Source organism: Pezoporus occidentalis, unplaced genomic scaffold (assembly GCF_034315485.1).
Source record: "Pezoporus occidentalis ecotype Australia unplaced genomic scaffold, CSIRO_AGI_Poc_V1 ctg53, whole genome shotgun sequence".
Lineage (NCBI taxonomy): Eukaryota > Metazoa > Chordata > Aves > Psittaciformes > Psittacidae > Pezoporus > Pezoporus occidentalis.
Genome location: NW_026915866.1, coordinates 6,394,669 through 6,416,375, shown reverse-complemented (window position 1 = coordinate 6,416,375; position 21,707 = coordinate 6,394,669). Strand labels below are relative to the sequence as shown.

The 21,707-nt window shown below is 37.2% G+C and overlaps 1 protein-coding gene across 4 annotated transcripts in view; it reads right to left on the bottom strand.

The window, feature by feature from the left end:
- The window catches only part of RAP1GDS1 (Rap1 GTPase-GDP dissociation stimulator 1), a 97,729-nt gene that overhangs the window by 49,114 nt on the left and 26,908 nt on the right, over window positions 1–21,707 (bottom strand). For 2 of the 4 annotated variants that reach the window (XM_062637637.1, XM_062637641.1), the window contains exon 2: window positions 14,860–14,970. In XM_062637637.1, coding sequence (XP_062493621.1) covers window positions 14,860–14,970 — 111 coding nt within the window. The remainder of the gene's footprint in view (window positions 1–14,859; window positions 14,971–21,707) is intronic. The other 2 variants (XM_062637640.1, XM_062637638.1) reach the window with 1 other exon arrangement.

Genomic DNA, 21,707 nt, shown 5'->3' with positions numbered 1-21,707 from the left:
CAGGATGGTTCCACCACCTTTTCAGAGATGGAGATGAGTCTTACTGGCCTGTAGTTCCCAGGGTCCTCCTTCTTGCCCTTTTTGAAGACTGGGATGATTGATACTTGGTTTCTTCCAGTCCTCTCCTGACTGCCATGACCTTTCAAAGAGGATCGAGAATGGCCTAGCAATGATGTCTGCCAGCTCCCTCAGCATTTGTGGGTGCATTCTATTAGGGCCCCCCAAATATAAGTGCTAATTATCATTAACCTGTTTGCAATCTTGTTAAATGCAATTTTTGAAATGCAGTGAAATATAATGTAAAGGAGCTTATGGATTATCTGGAAGCTTTCATAAGTTCTGACATACAGCATACACTTAACAGATACATTTTTCTATGGATTTTTACAGATGAAAAAAAAGCTGGAATTCAGAGAAAATCATATCAGGACTAATGACCGGTCCAAATAGCTGTCTAGTAAAGAAGATACCCTCCTTCTCCCCTAAATTCAAAACTGAAAGTACAGAATTCAAAATGTAGATATCTGTGAACCTGTATTAGTAGGCAGGAGACATTTTCTCCTGCCACACTGCCAAGATATACAGTATCCAGTCTCAGTTTTATGATCTGTAGTTTGATGGGCTCATTACTGTGCAAGGCATAAATCACATAAATAGAACAAAATATATCCTGCAAGAAGTGAGAAAATAAAATTAAATGCTTCTCCAGGCCAGTTGTGTATAGCAGATATGCACTGATTTATATTATTAAGATAAGCAAGTGAGCACCAGTAAAAGCACAGGGCGTAACAGACCTGTGGGAAATAGGGAAAATGCCTAGCTTGGATCACATAGATGAAAATGAACCACTGATATTTCTTGCTCTTGAGCAGTGCAGGAGGCACAGCTACATATACTCTCCCCCTCAAACCAAATTCCCACTGATTCTTGTTACCCAGGCTGAGCACCAATGTCAAAATTTTGCTAGTCACAAAAGAGGGAAGACTGATTAATATGACCAGCAGCAAGTATACCTCTCCTGTGCTGGGCAGGGACATCTCTACCCTGAGTGAGTGCTCATGCACAATTGTTTGTGGGGAGAAAGCACACTGCTCTGGCACCAGGCAGATGAATAGCTACTAACTATGCAGCCCGCTGGGCTCTCTTAGGTGTTCTTGCCAGTAATTGCCTTGGGTGTAAAAAATGCCATGGAGCACTTCTGCTTGTCTACTGCAAGTCTACCTAAGCCCTCCTCTTCCTCTGCAGAACATTCACACTTGGTGCAATATACAAATTAATCCAGTGTCAAAACAGAGATATGACAGTATGACATTAAATCCTTGCAGGTAGTTTACAGTACATCTTCCATATAAGGCATCCTAAAGGAATGTGCCAATAAAATTACTGTTACATCCTCAAACACATTACTCTAAATTTCCTGGTCTGTATCTGCAGAATAAATCCTTCCCCTTCCTCCCTCCCTCCCCTGCCTTGGGATTCTGTGTTTACTGCATTAAAGTTCTAATAAAGAAGGGAGGTGGAAGAATAATGTGTTGCAATATACAAACTAATTTCTTAAGCCATATGTAATTGGCAGACATTTTAGTTATAGAAAATCAATCTTTAGTGGGCTTTTGAAATGCAAGGAAGCACATCTTAATTGGAACAAGATGCCTTATATATAAAACTAAAATTGCCTTGTTAAATCTAGGATTTCTGCTTAGTTTGTTTTGAGGGTTTTTTTTAATTCTTTTAAAGGTGGATGGCTTAACAGGCAAATGATGCGCAGGGTTGCCCTGTGAAAACTGGGAAGTCCAAATGAAGATCTTCATTCAGCCTTCATTTGTCTGAGGAGTCAAGTGTACACTCAGTGTAGGCAGTAAGCATTGAAATTCATGGGTGTAGAAGAAAACACAAGAGTTGGAGGTTTTGAAGATGATTTCAGCACAGCTGTAGGTATATAAGCAGTTTGGCTGTTTCTCCGAAGTGCCCAAATTGGACAATTACTTCATTGCTACTTGAAAAACATGAGCTAAGTGTTGTGTGTCTTGTGCATATGCATACGTGCAGTTCTAGACCCATTCTGCAGGATGCACTGAAGGTATAAACTGTGGTAGGAGGGGACTGCAGCTGCAGACAGCACTGAAAAGCAAATAACTACCCTAAAACAAGCCAAGCTTTTCTTCTTTGATTTTTTCACTTGCAACTAGAGTGGCATGGTTGTTAGGGCAGGGGCTTTACGAAGCAGGGATTTAGACTGCCCACCCATTAAGGCCCATGCACTTCTATCTTAACCTAAGACTGGAAGATCACTTCCCAATGTTGCCAAAGGGCTGGTACCAATACCACTTCCTAGGCCTAGGAAAAAGTTTGGGGTTTGCTGAGAATTAGGAATTGCTAATGCCTTTGGCATAGGCAACCCTCAATTCTTGACTTTATTTGTTCCCTTCAGAGGCTGGAGAAAGCCTTCCTGGCTTCCTGTCTGTGTTATATGCACTAAAGAGGTATTGTTTGTTAAGGGTATGAATCTGCTGCATGCTAGTTTCATTCTGGGCTTCCTAGTAAATTATTAAAGGCTAAATTATTTTTATAACTTATTTCAGTTGTCATCTTTTGAATTGCTATTTCAAGGTATTGTCAATTGTAGTTGAAGCAAGTAAAACTTAGTTTCTCTAGGAGTAAGAAAGACTTAGGCAAGATCTCCCTCACATAATCAATCTTCCATGCTTTCTATAATGGAGAAAATTATAGCCAACATTAATCACATGCTTAAAAGTTGGTTTATACTTACAATTTTAATTCCTTTAGCAGAATTGCAAACCCTTTCAAATCTGTCCAATTTGTCTTTTAAGCAAACCTAATAATATAGGTAGCCTGACGTTAAGGTCCACACCTCAAAATCCTTTTGCAATATGTGATATCTAGATTTCCAATGCTTTCTTTTAAAGCCTGATTCTGAGTCTGCATGCACCAACCCTCCATAAAGCACCTGATGCCCCTATCTAAGAGCAAAGAAACTGTAGGACTGTAATAATGCTGCTTTAGAAACAGCCCTTTTGCACACATTATAATACAGTGATGTGCCATGACAGCATAAATGGGAGAAAAAACCTCTAAGGTTAAACCTACAGCTTTAAATGTCTCTTTATATCACTAGATATCAAGACAAAGGATATGTTAGATCACATAGTGCCAAAATCTGATTAATGTCATAGCTGGCTGATTAAAATGTCAATATTCTTGCTTTTCATGTTATTTTGCAGTGCCTAAAGTCAGAATAATAAAGGGTTTGGGCAGGAAATTCTTTAATGCCATAGATCAGAGCTGGAGAGCTGAAGCATGGTGGCTATCAGACTGCTTTAAGCAGCAGAAATCACTATAGGAAAAGAAAAAATCTACTGAGTGTCTCAAACGAAATTCCATATTTGCTTCTCAGGTCTATTTCCTGTGAAATTTCACTCCTCTGTACTCACTCTCTCCTCGCTGCATCATTTCATCCACCTTCAAGTGAAAGAAAAGGCAGGGAGCGGAAAGGGAAGGGAATAGAAAGGCATTATCTGTCAGAGTGCTACTACTTTTCCCTTGCTAGCAGAAGAAAACTATGGGTTCACCAATCCCGTGCTCTCTAAACAATGAGTTTAAGTTACACTATTAGATGTAACCAACAGTAGCGAAGGCTAGCACTGCAATAATGCCCATGTTGTGGAGCTTTACATGAGAAATGAGGCACACCACAGAATTGTAAATAAGCAGCTTCGTGAGTGTCCTCTTTATTAAGCCAACTGTGTTTGCAATGTACTCTTTTGAAAAATGTATGTATTTCAAGCTGCAAAGATGTTTTATAAACCTCCTCAAACTACTGCAGAAAATTACCTTGGCTTTTTAATGTTCCTCCTACATGTACTCTCATCAGAAAGAGAAAGATGAACATATGAATAAATAATGATGAGCCACGTATATCATGAAAGGAACCTTCCATCTGCTCTTTCAGAAGGCAGAAGGGAGGAGAATGAAGGAAGCAAGTGATATTATTCTAACTGGCACATCCTCCTAACCACCACAGTAAAAAAGGTTCACATAACTGAGAGTAAGTATTGATGTTTTCTCCATATACAGCCTCCCTCAAGAAGCACTCTCTCCCTCTCTCCACAGCCTCCTACTGTATTTTCCAAACCATAAACTGGAGATTTCAAGTTTGATTACAAGAGCACAAAAAGTGGGTTGTAAAGAATCTCAATGAAACAAATTATGTGCTCTCACGCAACAAAGAATGCACCACTGATAAGGAGGCTTTTGTTTAACATACTTTAGCCAAAAAGACTGTTGCCATTATCAAGAGCTGTTTTTAGAGTAAAAAAAAAAATACTCTAACAATAATTTATAGATAGAAATAAATATGTAAATACAATTTTCTTTAGGCATGCTCCTCCTCACATGGAGAAATCCCCACAAATGCAATCTGCTTGCTCACCTAGTCTTCAAACTAGACCCCTAGGAGTCAGGGAGGGAGGATTCTGCCTTAGCTGTGCAAATATGTCCATCATGGTATTTGCTCTGTTCTGTCTCTGCCAGCAACAGGGCAACCTCAATTCCTATTTTTAATGAAGAAACAGAGATAGTACACAGATGTTTGTAATTAAAATCTCAGCTCTAACAAGGAAGGAAGGACAGATGGAGAGACAGATTCATCAACCAACTAGCTGCATGATTCCCTCTGATTAAATTCTCCAAAAGCTATACCCAAAGAATAAAAGTGAATTTCAGGATGAGACCCACCCCTGGAATAGCCTGCTGCAGGTACCAATGAAGTAATTCAATAAAAACACATGCCAACTTTGCCTTCAACAAAGAAACGTGCACATCAGTACTTGCATGGACATGTCACAGCACAAAGCAGAATATGAAAGTTACGCAGCCTGGAACCCCTGAGTTCCTGAACTGGGTCTAGTTTAGAGCCCTGACGCATAGTTTGGCAGATTTATCTGAGCTGTTAGTTCCCCCACTCTCCCTTTCTGACTCACCCTCTGCAGGAGGTAACCACTTTGGTAGCACAGTTGCTGAAGGAGTTTGATATTAGTGCCTCAACTGCCAAGTTCGTTCTCTGGCATCTTAGTACAAATGTCATTCACTCGCATCTTCACATTTTATATTCAGCCTGTGCAGACACTTGAATCTGCCCTCTCTGTTACTTGTACTAATTGGACTTAGTACAGGACCCTGGGTAAAGCCTTAAGTATCCTCATGCTTTCGTTTTTCAATCAGTATAACAGAAATACTATGGCCATAGTGTAAAATCCCTTCTCCAAAATCAATTTAGTTTAAAAATCCAATCAGATTTGAAAGCTGAATATTATATATGCAGGAAGTGTTTCATATTCCTTTTAACCCATCTCTTAAGAATGCTCTCAAGCAAGCTGAAATGCTTGCCGTAAAATTCTGCCCAGTGTTTATTGGAAAAGTACATTTACATACAAAGGAATGTTTTAGCTACTGAAGTTTTTAAAAGCTTTGCTGTCGAAGTACCTTAATGAAAAGTTAATCTAAAAAAGATCACATCTGTAAGTTATAATGGACTAGGACAAAACTAAGAACAACATTTCAGATCTGAAATTGTGAATTACATGATCTCTAAATACAATTCTTACGTAAAAAATCAGGCCTTTTCCTTTGCTTCTGTATTGCATTTAAAAATGGCAGGCCTTTTCCTTTGTTTCAGTACTGCATTTTTGAAATGCAATCTAAAAAGAAATTTGTCAATTCCATTATCTGGAACTGCTATTCATTGATGCCTTCTGTGAAGAAAAAATACACAATATTTAATCTTTATTTGGCACATTGTGTATTCAATGAATAGCACTTGGAATTTAACACTTGGATAAACATCATTTAACTATCTGGCACTAACTAAATACATTACTATTAAGAGGAATTTACGTAACATATAATCCCACTAAGCAGTGGTGATTACCATTCAGTATCATTAGGGTATGCCAGTTTACTGGGAAATAGTCCAATAAAAAGCAGTCACCTTGATTTAGTACATTCCAATTAAATAGGTATACTGTAATAATACATTATATACAACACTTACTATGAAACATTTCTGGATTATGTGCATACATTGCCATGAAAAGGCATCAGTTTCATGAGCTAAAATGCAACAAACAGCAAAAAGAAGGAATGCTTTATAACACAACATTTGAGCCAAAATTCCCTCTTACAAAGTATTCATCAGGATCCCCAACTTTCAGAAAGGCATTTGACTAGAAATCTTCTCAAGTAAACTTAATGGTCTACAATGAGCCTAATTGTCTGAGCTGGCCCAGTTCAACCTGAACGTCTGTCCCTGCTACAAGAAATTTTCTGCATTGGAGGCAAAATATAAATTCTTGCTTGTGTGAGTAAGCTGGTCTAAGATGCGAGTTTTTGGTTTGACAGCTTCCTACCAGCAAACCCTTACTGCTGATGCAGCTATACTGCCAAAAGCTACAAAAATACTAAGTCTGTTAGTTACTTTCTAAGGGATGTAGTTTAAGGCGTTGTAGCAAAGGAATGTTTTAGCCAATAGGAACTGCATCTGTATTAAGATGGTTTCCATCCTTGCTCATGCAACAACAGGCCTGAGCCTTCCCTATCAGCAGATATAAAACCTTCCTCAAGTTTTATGTGCTATCTTCTTTTCTTACCAAATTATCTCTGTGAAAATGCTCCTGTAAAAAACTTATTCCCCTGTAATCCGTTATCACACAAGTCTTTATGCACACACCAATCAGAATGGTCTTTGGTCATGCAAAATATTTCCAATTATGTCAAATGTTATATTAATTTCTACTAATATAGGTGGTATAAAACGTAATTCAATGGCAAAAGCTAAATGTTTAAGTCATACTTTTTCCTTTAATTTTATAGAGTTATACTCTTCATCAAGAAAATTCAGCAGAGATAATCCATTGATTAATCTATCTGAAGCTCAGCAGAGATAATCTATTAAGAAATAAACTGAAAATATACCCATGCAGAACACTTTCCTTGACATCGACTGTCATAGAATAATCAAGATTGATAGTGACCCAAAACAAAGGAATTGCTAGAAGAAGCTGTACATATTTTGGCTCTGAACATGCAGATGCTTTGCCATGTATATAGCTTTATACATACAAATATATTTCTTGAGCTTGGTGGGACTACCAGAACATAAAGACCTATGTCCTTCAAGGTAAGAAGGAATAAGAGAGCAGGGAGACGCTATTTGTCATTGGGCTTAATGCGTCTACTTATCAGTTGGTTTAACAACTGATTGGTTGGCCTCTGATCCAACTGGCGCCATTGTATGTCCACTTGCTTGTGCTATGCTACCTTGATGTGCTTGTTCACAGGCTTGTGTTGTTACAGCTTATTTGTTAGTAATGTGTATTTAATCTGTGGGGATGCTGAGTGATCTTTTTTATTGATAGGAAACAACAGTAGCCAAAAGCTAATGCCATATGTGAGGGTCAGAACAGGGACTTATAGATGGTTATTGTTTTGTTTTAAACTATAATGCTGTGCAAGCATTCACAATCATGAAAGTGTTGTTACTTGGTCACAATCCATATGAAATGATTGTCACCTCATTTTACTCTTACACCTCATTTTACTCTTATTCTGCCCAAACAGTCTTCAAACAGATAACTGTTAGTTTGGTGATTTTTGAAAGACAGGTTTGCTGGAGCAAGCTGTGAAATGTGAAGGTTTTTTTTTCTATGCTTCAGAAAGGGAAAGGAGTAAGCTTAAAATGTCTAGCCAATGGGAAAAAAAATGAAAGTGATTTCAGATAATGTTTATACTTTAGAATAACTCTGCTAGGACAAAATGTTCTACAACTTATTTTTTTCTGTTGGGGTGGGAGAGTTGCACATCTTTTACTTTCATACCAATGTGTGAGAGGATCACAGGAGAAAAAAAGGTTAAGTGATTATTGCTTAATCAGGTGCATACTAAACAGGTACAAGATTTCACTGAAATCAGACAGCACTCTCATGTACTAAAAGTTAAGCAGATAGCTGCTTACCTAACTCTGCAATGAATAAATTAGAGTATGTACACTGAACTGTCAAAAATGTCTAAGAAGGAAATCGACAGGAGTAGGTAAAGCTCTCATATTTTTCACAAATCAAAGGCATTAATAACAACAAAACATTAAAAAGATTTATTTATATTTTTTTTTAGTTGAGCCCTGAAATTAACAATTGCAAAACGGTATCTCTAAATTCTCCATTAATGTTCTGCTCTAGTGAAGGAATTGTTCCATTGTCTATGGCCAGCAAAGATCAGAAAAAGGAACATCAAATATAGGAAGAGCATGAGTACTAACTAAATTCAACAACATATGGAAGCCACAGCTATAAAGAGCAGAATGAAACTCAGAATTTCCAACTCAAATATAACCTCTGTGGTAACATATGGCTGTGAGAACTGGAAATCCACCAAAACATTAAAGACAGGAAACTACATGCCTTTGAAAGCAAGTGCCTACAGAAGATTCAGGGCATTGGATGGAAAGTTTCATCACCAGTGAAGGAATGTGAGAGATCTGCAATCTCTGCAGAAATCCAACATTTCTGTAAGCACTCCAGATGCTAACACATCCTCCTCTGTGATGCCATCAAATAGGAACCAACGCATTTCAGAAAACCCACTGGTGACTTTCAAAAGAAAACCTGAACAGAAGCCTTAGGTAGGAGGGCTGAGCTCATGATCTCAACACCATAAAGCTGAAACAGCGGAAGCAATGGCAAAGGCTGGCTATCAGTTGCTCAGAAAGTTTGAAACAATGTTATTTTCTCTGATAAAACACTGAGCTACATTCAAAAAGCAGCATAAAGAAAATATGCTCATTCTGGGGAGAAAAATGGCACGCCAGAGAAGCCTTAGAATAATGCTGAAATTTCCAGTTTCAAACTGAATTTAAAATTTTCATGTGTCATTTGATGGTATCAGCATACCTCAATAAATAGAAAATTGGTCATCATAGCCAACCACATCTTCAAGGTGCATTATTTTTAACCTTGCACTGTAAGAGCTTTCCAAGATTTTTAAATCCTTTTCAAAATTGGAGACCTGACCTCTCACTTACCTTTATTTGTATGATTTTGCTAAACCATTTTTACACACAAACTTGTAAACGCATACTCAGCCTCCCCAAAAGTGTATGTAAAAAAATGCTTCAGATGCCTATTCTAACTTTTGCACTTCAATTACATGTTAAGACATTTTTCAGAGCCAGGTGCTGAAGGCTGGGATTAGTGGGCATTTTCAGCCTCTTAGACTGAGTATATCAGAGCCAAAACTAATATTCTCAGCAGATTTTCAGATTTCTCATTTATCAAAGCCAGGTTATTTATGTCTGCTATAACCTCTGGTATATGAGACACAGCATGTCTGGACTAGCAATAACACTGGGGGGGGGAAGTTGTTACTGCAAAAATTAGGCCCCAGAAGGCCTGTGGTTTTATTTTGTTCTTGTTTTCTTTTTCTCAGGTAGTCCTTTTTTGTGGACTTCTGTTCAAAGATCTTTGGATAACTAAGCTTTTTTGATAGGCACAATGTTTGAGACAGCTCTTAATAGGTATAAATTTGTGCATGTTAATACAAAACGATGGCAAATATTGTTTTCTGTTGTATTTCCCTATACAATACTATTTACCTATTGTTCCCAAAATCCTATAGAACATGCCACCTGTATTTTTCTTTGGGTGTGAGATGAGAAATCAAGCATTTACTTCTTCCCAGAAATGTATGTGCACAATATTTTCTCCAGTGCATAAGTGCTTTACTCATTCTTTTGACAAAGTCTTTTTGAAAGAGATTACAAGCTGCAAAGCATATGTTAAGCTATCACATTTTTATCTGTTAGTTTAGCCTGCCATTGATTAAGGCTTCAGTTGAAAATATCTGAGCCAGTAAAATCATAAATGGATGAATATGTATCCACTGTCTCAGATCTTTTTCTACATATGACTAGTTCAGTTCTAACTACTATGTTCTTTGAATTATGATAGTAAAACATGTAACATTGTGCTTTTAGAACAGAACTCCTGAAACCACTATTTTTTCTTTTCATAAAATAGGTTTTGCTTGCAACATAGAAAGTAACTTGAGCTTGTAACATTCAGCTGCTTTCTATTATTCAAAAAACAATAGAATTCATTAATATACCAAGTCTAGTGATGCCTCTGGAGCTGATGTTTAATGCTGTCAATTTTCTACAGTATTTGCACTGAGAATTTTGGTTGCTCAGGAAAGCAAATATGCCTCCCTTCCATCTTTAGTGTAACTTTCAGTACCACTTGTACTTAGAAGAACAGCGATATTTCAGAGAATGTTCCTCTGTAAGTTGTCATTAAAAAAACACAACCAAACACACAACAAAATAACCTTAAATTCCAAAGCTGCTAAATATGACAGAAACTTGGCAAAAATATCAGAGCAAATATACAGCTTTCATAACTGTGTCTAAGACCTTGAGTGAGATGGCTGTGGGCTGCAGACAAGTACGCAACATCTGTGTGCTGGCTGAAGCCCAGGGGGCCAGAACCTGTTCAGACTTCTCCAGTGAGCACAGGGAAGTGACACAACTGCATTTATCTGAGAAAAATGCATCCGGGTTCACCTACCATAGCTCTATTTCCCCCCATTTCCTCCTATGGATTTTTCTGCAGACTTCAATTCTTTTCTTCTTTATGGATGTTATTATGTGTGTAAAGCTAGACAAGCTGTTTACTACTCTAGCCCATTAAGGGTGAGGAGAAAACGACCCCTGTTTGTAAAAAGCCTCAAGTTGCATTTTGCAATGAACAGTTAGTCTCAGAGTGTTAGGGTTTTTTTATGCTGAATCATATTCTCTGACAAAGTAATTCATTGTTTTTTTGTTTTCTGATTATGATCATTCTATGCTCCATATTACTCTAAAAGTCTGCTTCTAGATCAGCAAAATTCTTTCTTGACTATAAAACATTAAACCATAACTCTATAAAAAGAATACAAATTCCACAGAGCAGACAATGGAGTAATTTTTTTTAATATATAGCTTTAAAAAGAAAATACACATGATATATTAACTTTACTTCCTTATTCAGTAGAAGCAAGTATTTCATTCAGTGAATGACTATTTCGTTGCTGCAACACTTCTTGTGGATCATGCACCACTGCCTTCTTTAAAAATCTAAATTACATAAAGTTTAGCAATATAGAGACAGTGAACACTGGTGAGGAGAGAGAGAGAGATCAAGCAATCATGTTTTCCTTTCAGAAGTAAGGTGGAAAGAATCTCAGGTTACATGAATGAGGCAGATTAGGTCAAAGGAGCAGTGTTGATTTACATTAGCTGGGAATTTAGACTAACGTTACCGCATGTCTCATGGTGCAGGTCATTATCACTACTGCAGGCCAGTTGACTTCACTGGGAATGCAGAAAGAAGTCCACACAAAATAAGGTATGTTCTTATTATTCTAAAGCACTCCTCATGAATGCTTATCTCTTATTCCTCTGTCATTGTTGCCTCTTTCATCCAAGATTCCTCAACTTTATCTAGTGCCCCAGGACAGGCCATGTATGACTGGCATCATCCAGAAGTGCTGCTGACAGGTAAGAACTAAAATATCTGCATAAACAGGAATATAGATCTTTCCAAACAATTTCTCATAAAGAAACCATCTGTGCAGGACTTTTAGACCTGCATCTCAGATGCAAAGGGCTATACAACTATTGCCCTAGACAAACAGTAGCTAAAGCCATTTGAATTTGGCTTGCCAAATATTTACCAGCAGTTACCACATTCAGAAAACTATTTGATTCAGCATTGCATAATATAGCATGTGTGTGCATACACCTTAATTTGATTCATGTGACAAATGGCAGAATAGCTGGTAAAACCAGACAGGAGGTACCATGTTCCAGGGCACTATAGCCTGGGATTATCAAAAGATCAGCTGCCAGGAGGAGTGTGAAAAAAAAAACACAAAAGAAAAAGAAATGAAAACTACAATATTCATCATAACTTTGCCATTTCTTTCTATATGGTAGACAATAAGAGAAGAGATTTGTAGTGCTTTAATGCAATGAATAGTTAAAAGATTGTATGCAAAGTAAATGGAACTACAATTGGCACTGTATTGTTACAGACTAAGGAATTTAACTTCTGTTTCTGCAGCAACCACAACACTAGGCTGCAGTTATCAATTAAAAGCAGTGTAATGGTCTCTGAAATATTCACATATACATGCAATATGCCCAAATTGAAGTTGTGGTAATTATTTCCTTTTTAAAAAAATCTCAGTGTTGTGTTAACACTGGGTTTAACTGCTGGTTTTGGCTTGCAATAAAAGGGAGTGGGTTGCATTAATCTATTGTAATATACTAAATTTTATATGAGATAGAATTATACTTTTACAGCCAAGTCTTAATGAAGTGAATAAAACTTTAAGTTCTTTAACTTAAAGATACCACCGCGAAGTCCCAATGAAATCATAGTGCTATAGAATTCTCTTAAAATAAACTCTATTTCTTGCATGGCTTATTTTTCTAGTGTTACTCTGTATGATTTACTGAACTGTAATCAGAATGTATACTTTATTACTATAATAATACACATGGGAATATACTAAAGGAGAACAGAATTTTTTGAGAAATCTTGTTTTAAGTTATTTCTGCATTACAATTAACATGTAGATTTACATGAACAATCTGATTTGTAATTATTATTGTAAAATAATTTATACACAGCACAGGTACAGTGTCTATTGTATATCTATATGTTAACATATATATATTTACATATGTTAACACATATGTATGTTAATATGTATATTAACATTTATATGTTAACATATATATATTTCCCATATACTGTAACTAAAAATCAATCAAATAAAATTCATATTAAGATGTTAAATGACAGACAAGAACTGTGAGAAAGGACATCCATTGGTTGGTTGGTCAAAGAAAGGACAGTCATAATATATTTCTAGCCCAATAATAGCTCAGAGACTGTAGTGTTCAGAAAGCTGATTCTATATTGTTTCTTGAATTTATCTATTAATCTCTGAAGTCTTTTGAATTTACTGCTGTTCTCACAATTTTATTCCAAACCAGAAATCTCTATTCTATGAGGATTTTTTTTCCCCCAAAATCTTCAGACTGTCTTGAGAACTAAAGCCTGTTGTCCAAAGAGACTCAGCAAAACTCAGGTATCGACGCTTCTAATTCACTTGAAAGGGAATTGATATACAGGTTCCTAAATCACCAGCAAGCTGTTAAAGGAGCTGTCTCATCTAACCCATCTGATTTTCAGCAAGTTATTTTAGTTGCCCCCATCTTTGGCAACTGAAAGTACGTGGAGATGTATATCATATGGCAGCTCAGCAGGCGTATATTCATGTTACTAACTTACATGCAAAGAACATGGTAAATGATGTAAGGATTCTAGCTATGTTTTGCAAAACTACCCGAAAGAGAGAGGTCAAAATTGTAACAAACTGTTTAACTGATCTGGCAGATATGAGACTAGAAGAGAAAAGATTTTGGAAGAAAGAGCAAATCCCTAGACTGAAATGGAAGTGTCATCTGGCTGCAAGTAAACTTTGGCAAGTTTGATGTACATTAGTCAAAATTATTTTGCATCTGCCAAACTTGTTCTGTGACACAGCTATGTGACCTTCACAGGCAAAATGGTAAACTCTGTTATTTACGCTAAGTATTTTGACACTTTTCATACCATCTTCTTTTTAGCACTTATCATTTAAGCATTTCTTTGACTTAATAGTACCGGAGATATCAAATCCAACTGGAAGCTGGATTAAAGTATCAGATACACCTTTTAAATAAATCCATAAGAAAAATGATTCAGCATCTTCAAAAAAATAAAAAAAAAAAAAAGACTGATTTAATAAGCAAATATTTATTATTTCCTGGCTGCCATCTCCTTGCAAAATAACCAGAATTAAAACCCCACTACCATTAAATATACAGGCTCTTATAATTCATATTTGATTTGATGTGGATGGTGCTTATATTCTGTTGTGCAAAAATCTCATGACGTATTTTACACCAACTAAGCCAAAAGGCTGTGATTTATAGAATATCACTGGGAAAGAAACAAATCTTATTAACAGTATGCACTTTTGTGTGTACTGATATTTACAACGGACTAACATTTTTTTTAAATCAAGAATTTCTAATCATAGCTTGTATCTATCCTGACAAGTTTTTTAACCTGAAATGGTACAGAGATTTTTCTTCTGCCACCAACTGAAGTGCTAAGAAAGTTAAACTCGGAAAAGTCTTATAAATTATCTTCATTTACCATATACCTTTCTGCCTACTGTGAGTGGGGACATACATTCCAGTGTTTGGTGAAAAAGGCATCTCATTCCATTATTAAGTTATTTTTGTTATTATAACACACGTCAAATTTGGATATCCAGCCTACCTCTTCTAATTGAAACTACTGGTAAGCAAGAAATATTTAATCAGAAGTATGAGGAAAAATACATGACAAATAACCAGAATTCGCCAGCAGCTTCCATATTCTGTCCCCAACATATCAGGCTTTTTTGTTCATCCCTGTTCTTTGTTTCTTGAGTGATCAACTGGAAAAGCAATTATGCTACTTCGTCATATTGGAAAAAGGACTGGACTACAGCTGTTCCAAATACCTGCCACTGTCTTCATTGTTACTTGAATGCTACAGATATATGGATTAAAAAAAAAAACACAATAAAATCCAGAACAGCCAAACCAGCAGCCTACTGCTTGTGTGTCAGTTTTCTGCCACATTTTATTACCTCCACTTTAATTCACTGATTATATGATTTAAAAATTGAAAGGTTCATACAACTTACTATTTTGTGCCAGAGCTTGAAGCAGACAGTCCAAGCATCCCTCCAAGCTATCTGCTGTGCTGTCAGTGGTTGTTATCTTCAGCTTTTTCAGGGCATCACTTAGATTATCTGCTTGGTAAACACAAAGAAAAGAGAAATCAGTCTTCTCAATGTGGTAACAGCATTATAGCCTTGAATGTAAATAGTTACTGTGAAGTAAACAAGATCCTTTACCAATGAAGAAGGCATTTATGGTCTCTATCCTGAGGATACAAAAAGCCAGGAGTCAAAGGTTATAGATGAAATTAAACTTGTCAAATTTAAATATACATTTATCATTCTGTATCTGAGAACAGGATGCCAGCAGGCACTTTACAAAATGCCACTGAACAGCAATTTAGCCATCAATATTTTCTCAGCCTAGTTCGTGCAGAAAACCGGCAGCCGATTCTGTGCTTCTGTCCTTGTGTGTGTGGGGGGGAAATAGGATGGAAACTAACACATCTTGATTTTTTTTCATCAATAAAGTCAAAGTAATCAAAAATGCCGTTTTCTTCACGCTGTGTAGACTTCCATTTAGGCTATACATTCACAGATGCATAGTGTTAAGCTTTTAGTCTTATAAGTATTATGCCATTTTCCACCACAATGTTACAAGCTGCACTGTTTGTATGAACTCTGTTAACTCTTTAAATTCAACTGATCCATGAAAACATAAGGCACCTTCTAGAAACATAAAAGTTCTGTTGTGGATTTTAGATAATTAAATAACTCTCCCCACTTGAAAATATGAACACCCAAATGCAAATCACAAAATATAATTCTCAACAGATGTACATTTTTTCTCATAAAAGCCAGGGTAATATGACTGCTACCATATTGAATATTCTGCCTATTCATCAGCAAGGTATAAGTGTTAGCAGCTGCAGCCTGAGTCTCTTTGGTTTGCCTGCTGATGACTAACCTCACTCTGAATGGACTACCCTTTTAAAAAATGAGTGCTGATTCAGTTTCCATGCCAACTCTGTCAGTAAGCAGAAAGTGTTACTCAAAACAAATAATGTTAAATAGTGTCTAGCTGTCTCTTGCTCCTCAGTAACTAACCAAAAAGCCTTGATCCAAGTCCTACAGAACCATAGGTACAGTCTCTTTGCAGCGCATCATTGGTATCTTCTTTGTGTGAACAGCAGCTTAGTGCTTCACATCGATGTAGGAAGCCCCCTTCACAGGCGAGTTGGTAGCTGCTGTGCCTTGTCTCCTCTTCACTTGCCCACATATGAGATGGTGCAAAGGAAAGGAGGCATAGCAAGAACTTCCTGTGGTCTTTGAGGCACTGCCCGCTCAGTGGAGACACAGCAGGCATCCCACAAAGATGGTAGAATCTCATTCCTCCTGGAGGTGCTCTGCTTCTCAGCCAAAGCTGTGGCTTTGTCCCAGCTCCATTTTTTTATTAGCATATGCTTTTGTAGTATCCTGTATGCTCATTATTTAGGTATGAAATTTACAATAAAATTGTTTATCAGGCAGTTAGTTTGTCTATTCAGTAACAAACATGCTCTTAGCTACACTATAGCCAGGAATCCTAAATACAAAGAGCCAGCAGTGTGCAAGCAACTCTGTAAACGTCTTTGGGGTAGCTGCACTTGGTTGTGCTCTTTGGGATCTTAAACCTGCTCATTACCATCTCTCCTTGCTATGCTGAACTGACATCTCCTGGAAGAAAAAGAAGAAGAAAAAGATTTATAATTTTCCCTTGTACTGACTTAACGTTCCTCTCTAGCAGGATTACAGCAGCACATTCACTGAATGATGCTTAACTAACAGTAGAGCTGAACAGGCACTGCAAAGTCTCATTGCTTAAATAAATTATTCAGGAAATATCACTGGAATTTGTCAGAAGACACCAGTACAGGGTACCCAATGACTAGACCCAGCTCTACAATTTAACATTGTGTGCTCGACCTCTTATACTTACCTCACCCACAGCCCTCTCATATTCTTCTCTTCAGTTTTCCACTAATATAGCACTAATTCTCTTCCATCCTACAGGCATCTCATCTCCCTGTAAACACACACACTTAGCTTTGAAACTGTAGCAACCATTTATAGTAGGCAGACTAAAAAACCAGGGGTTCCCACAGTCTAGGGAAGAAGAAAATGCACAGATAAGAAATTCACTTTCACACCAGATTTTTCAGACAATGGGGGGAGAGGCTATTGTTTTGGGAGAGCACACCCAGCCCTTATTTCTCTCTTACAGCCTCTTCTACCTTACATGTGCCAAATAAATCACAAGTTCTCACTTATTATTTTACTGTGAAAAGGACAAGTGCTTTACCTCAAATACTTGTAATTTCTTCTACTTCATGTCACATCAGACCTGCAATAGAATTAGGAAGGTCTCCCCAGTCTTTTTTTCTACCGCCCCTTTCTGCTCAATGTCATCTTAAACTTTTCTGGGGAAAGCCCACTATTTTAATACTCTACAGTTACATATGATATGCAGAATTGCGCATTTTGGGCAAAATTTTCAAATGCAACTACCCAAGTATTTCATTCCCTAGGACAACCAGCTCAGTTTTTCATGGTAGCAAGCCTGTGTACATCCTACTGACATACAAGGACATTTAACATCAACTTTAGGCAGCCTTCAAGAAACAATGGACACCTGTGGCAGTGGTATGCCATGTTACATTTAAACTTGCTTATGAAACTATGTTGCAATATGTTTCAAATTGCTATTTCATTAGATATGATCGGATACTATACTTTTCAAACAATAAAACTTAAATTAGAAACCATACGTATGAACTGTTTCTAAAATAAATTCCTGCTATCCTTGGCTTTCTAACAAGCCTACAACTCTAAACTGACTGCAGCCTCAAACCTACTCTTTTGTGCAAAAGAAAACATAAGTAGGAATACTGTAGACCATTTGATAGACAATATACTGTTGTTATTACAGGAACTATTAAGTTATATGTGCAAATAAACAGATAAGGAATTAAAAATTAAAAGATACTGAAGTGAGAAATACTGAATCAGACTGATTAGATACGAAGTTCAAGCAGTTCTGCTATTACAGGGGTAGTGGCTCTATTAGCCTCAGAGCTGTTTCACTGCCCCTCAGGAAACAGACGCCAGACTGAGCAGAAGGAATGACGCTGTTTTATGAGCCTCTTTGTGTTATAAAGGCATAAATGTCTTAAAAATTTAAGTCTATACATCTACATGAACTTGTATGGACTTCAACTCCCTAGAATTTCAGTACAAACTAACCTATATGGATCCTGAAGCTGACTGCCTAAAGAGTAGACATATTTGGCCTGAATTACTTTTTGCAGTAGGAAGCCCAGCAGCTGGTAAGATCTGTAGCATGCCTTTGGTCTTTAATGACCTCAGACATCCCTTCCTCAAAGAAAGCATCGAAGCCTGGCCTAAAATTATCACAGCACATTACTTTGTAGGACACTGAATAAGCTGTCAGGTATGCACAGTATGAGTCCTTAAATGCATATAAGAAAAAGCTAAGACTCTTCCCATTGGATACCTTGTCAGAAGATACCTAGTCCCATACAACAGTTTATCCACCTAGACATGCAAAATACCCTGAACACACAGTTTACTGGGTCAAAAGAACTTTGCCCTTGTCTTTAGGCCACTGCCAAAAAGTACTCCTCCCCTTTCTTTGCAGTAGCTGCCCTCAAGCGCTCCCCAAGTGTACAGTGTATTCTGTCAAACCACCCAAATCCACCATTAGAAACTCGCTGTTCTTATCCCATCCAGGAAGTTTTTTAATTTGGCATCTAATCAGGAGGTAGACATATTCTGTCAGATGCCAGTGGTAAAGAATTAGTTTTTGATGGGTAATGCCGGAAGAAACTTAGCTGGCTATTTCCTCCTAAAAGTGATAGAAGTAACAGTGCTTCTCAAAAAGCAAAGTCCACTGTGACTCAATGGATTCCTACAGAATTTTACTCCTCAGGGATGGCAAACAGATGAAAGAGGGTCCTTGCGAATGCAGTGTTTTACATGGTGCCAGAACACAGCTGGGTCAACCCATCAGACATACTCACAAACTGGATTAGTAACTGCCTGACACAGACAGAAAATGGATCTGTGTGTGCTATGCGAACCTCTGCTCCACCGTGCTTCTCTGCTACATAATGGTGTACCAGGTCAGAGCTGGGAGATGGTGGTGCTGGCCATCAAAGCACTCAATTGTCCCTTTTCCTTACCAGGCCCTCTTACATCTGGTTGCTGTGGAAATTTAGCCTGCCAGAGAATTACTGACTCTGTTCTGCAGGCACTGTTCAGTCAGCAATGTACAAAGTAGGATCGCCAGGCACAGAGAAACACATCTCAGAAAGCTGACAAACAAGCATAGGTGCTGTGGCCATGCTGGTTTTATCTGCAGGTGGGTCTTCTCACTTAGCATCATTTGAATAAGGTGCTTTTGGCTGCACCAGTGCTCTTGTATGCTTCCTGCTCCCTTGACTCTCTGGAGAGACACAACATGTCTTCAGGGTGCATGGGTGTAGCATGAGCCTGGTGCTGGTTCTGCAGAGGAGAAACTATATTTTCACACCACACATAATTTAACTGTGGAACTGTTAAGAGGTTGGAACTATAAACAGAGTCTTTTAATATATTCAATTAGAAAAAAAAATTATGAGGAAGCTAGAGTCCATGCATGGATATTAATATTATGATATGCGTAAAATTTCTGAATGAGGAAATTCCTAAACATCAAATTACTGAAAACTGGGAGATGACCACCCCGTACTTGCCCACCTCCTGTTTCTGCCCTGCCAACTGTTTTCCCACACATCAGTTACTGGTTATTCACTGTCAGAAATGGGACAATTTGGTGCAGTCTTTTGGCTGCAAGTGGGACATACAGCATTTGCACTGTCACATTGCACCTCAGTGATCTCATTGACCAAGAAAAGAAGATGGACAAATAAATTTCCCTGTATGTGTTTGGCCATCTGTTTGGAACCAGCAAGCTGGAAAAGATTTAGGTTCTGTGATCTCTCCACAGCCGGTATGGTAATTCCTGTCTTAGCTGCATCTTTAGTACTGAACCGGTCCTCAGGCTGATACTGGCTCTAACCAGGTTAACACTTAAATCCATGAATCCAGACATCTTAATCAGGGATTTTTAACAGCAATTCTGCGTTGTTTCTGCCCTACCATGTTCATTCAGGTGGGGTTTTTTTTTTGTTTGCTTGCTTTTCCAACTAATCCTACTAGTTCTAGGGAAATACTGATCGTTAACTGCAGGGCTCCTGCTGCAACCTGTTTTTAACTTAGGTACATTTGCTCTACTTTTCTAGCATAGTAACTAATTTTAATGAGAGTGCCTATTTTTGTCAACAGTTCAGCTGCTTCATTCTTAAACACTTTCTAAATCTTAGATATATACCATCTGGTCTTAGAGACTTGTTACTCTTTCATTTATCCATTTGCTTCCACATCTGTTCTTCTGACACCTCAATCTCTCATGGAGTTTCTTCTTTATTACCTGAAAATACTGACACACTATGACTCATTGCCACCTGAGCAGTAAACCACCTAATTATTTTTTTGTAATTATCAGGTCAGACTATACATGCTAACAACTACCTAGTTTGTATTCAAAATCAGGATAGAAACGTAAACAAAGCAGCATCAGCCAGCATTCAGTTCACCTGGAATCTCTTGCCAATGCAAAATTTTCAGTTAGTTATAAAATTCATGTTAATTTTAAGCAAAAATAGTGGTGTAGTACTGGGGTTTCTACTTCTGAACTCCTTCACTAATATGCCCATAAATAGAATTAAACAGATCAATCCTAAAGATAAACGGAAACAGAGATAAGCTAAAATTACTTTTTTCTTGTTTTCTGTTTTGTTGGGGTATTTTGCCTTGGGAGAAATTTGAGATATTTGAAAATAATTTTGTTTATTATTTACTGTAGCTATAAATAAATAACATATATTAATACAAAGATGTTTACACTATTGTAAGGTATATTGATCTGTAGCTGCTGTAATTGGTTTCTGCATGCTAATGATCCTTTCCCCAGAATTAAATCTTGATTTGCAAAGGATGAGGGGCAAGAAAGACGTTTCAGATTATTTTGCAGAATCTTGGAAGACTTTTATCACTTCCCTAGGAAAATTTTGTACAGATTTAGATATCTTTATATTTCATAATTAAACACTGAAGATCTGGAATTATCTTAAGGTCCAAACTGATCAAAATTCAGTGAAACCAACATAACAACTTCTACTGATTCACAACAAGCCCCTAAAAATCTTGTTTAAAACAGGTCCTAAGAGAAGGATTAAATAGATTTTCTTCATAATCAAAAAAAAGAAACACATTTTTTGATAAAGAGAATCTGTACTGGATTAATTTCATTTAAAAATCACATAATGATAGAAAAAGCAATTATTTTGACTAAACAAGACATACGGGTCTCAGTTTACGGAAAGATCTTTTCTGGTCCAAGAGACATGCAGAGTGTAATAGAAAATACTAATTTGGACTTCTAATAGACAAAAGCCTTTAAAATTCTCATTGGGTCCTTAGTGAGCAGTAAAGATACACATCTTCAGCAACAGAAATTGAATCCACTTCAGTGGCTTTATTCAATGTTCTGTTATAAAACTGACAACAAAGAAAGTAAGATGCCTGTTTAACCTAACTTACGTGAAGTGTTGTATCAAGATTTCAGAGAGCCAAATTTCACAGAAAAATTGGGTGCTAAATGGAAGAAGGTCTTATTGTTTCAACCCCAGGTAATACATAATTTTTCTCTGTGTCATCTGCTTTAATTCTCACATGCTCATATGACTTTTAATAAACATATTAATTTCATA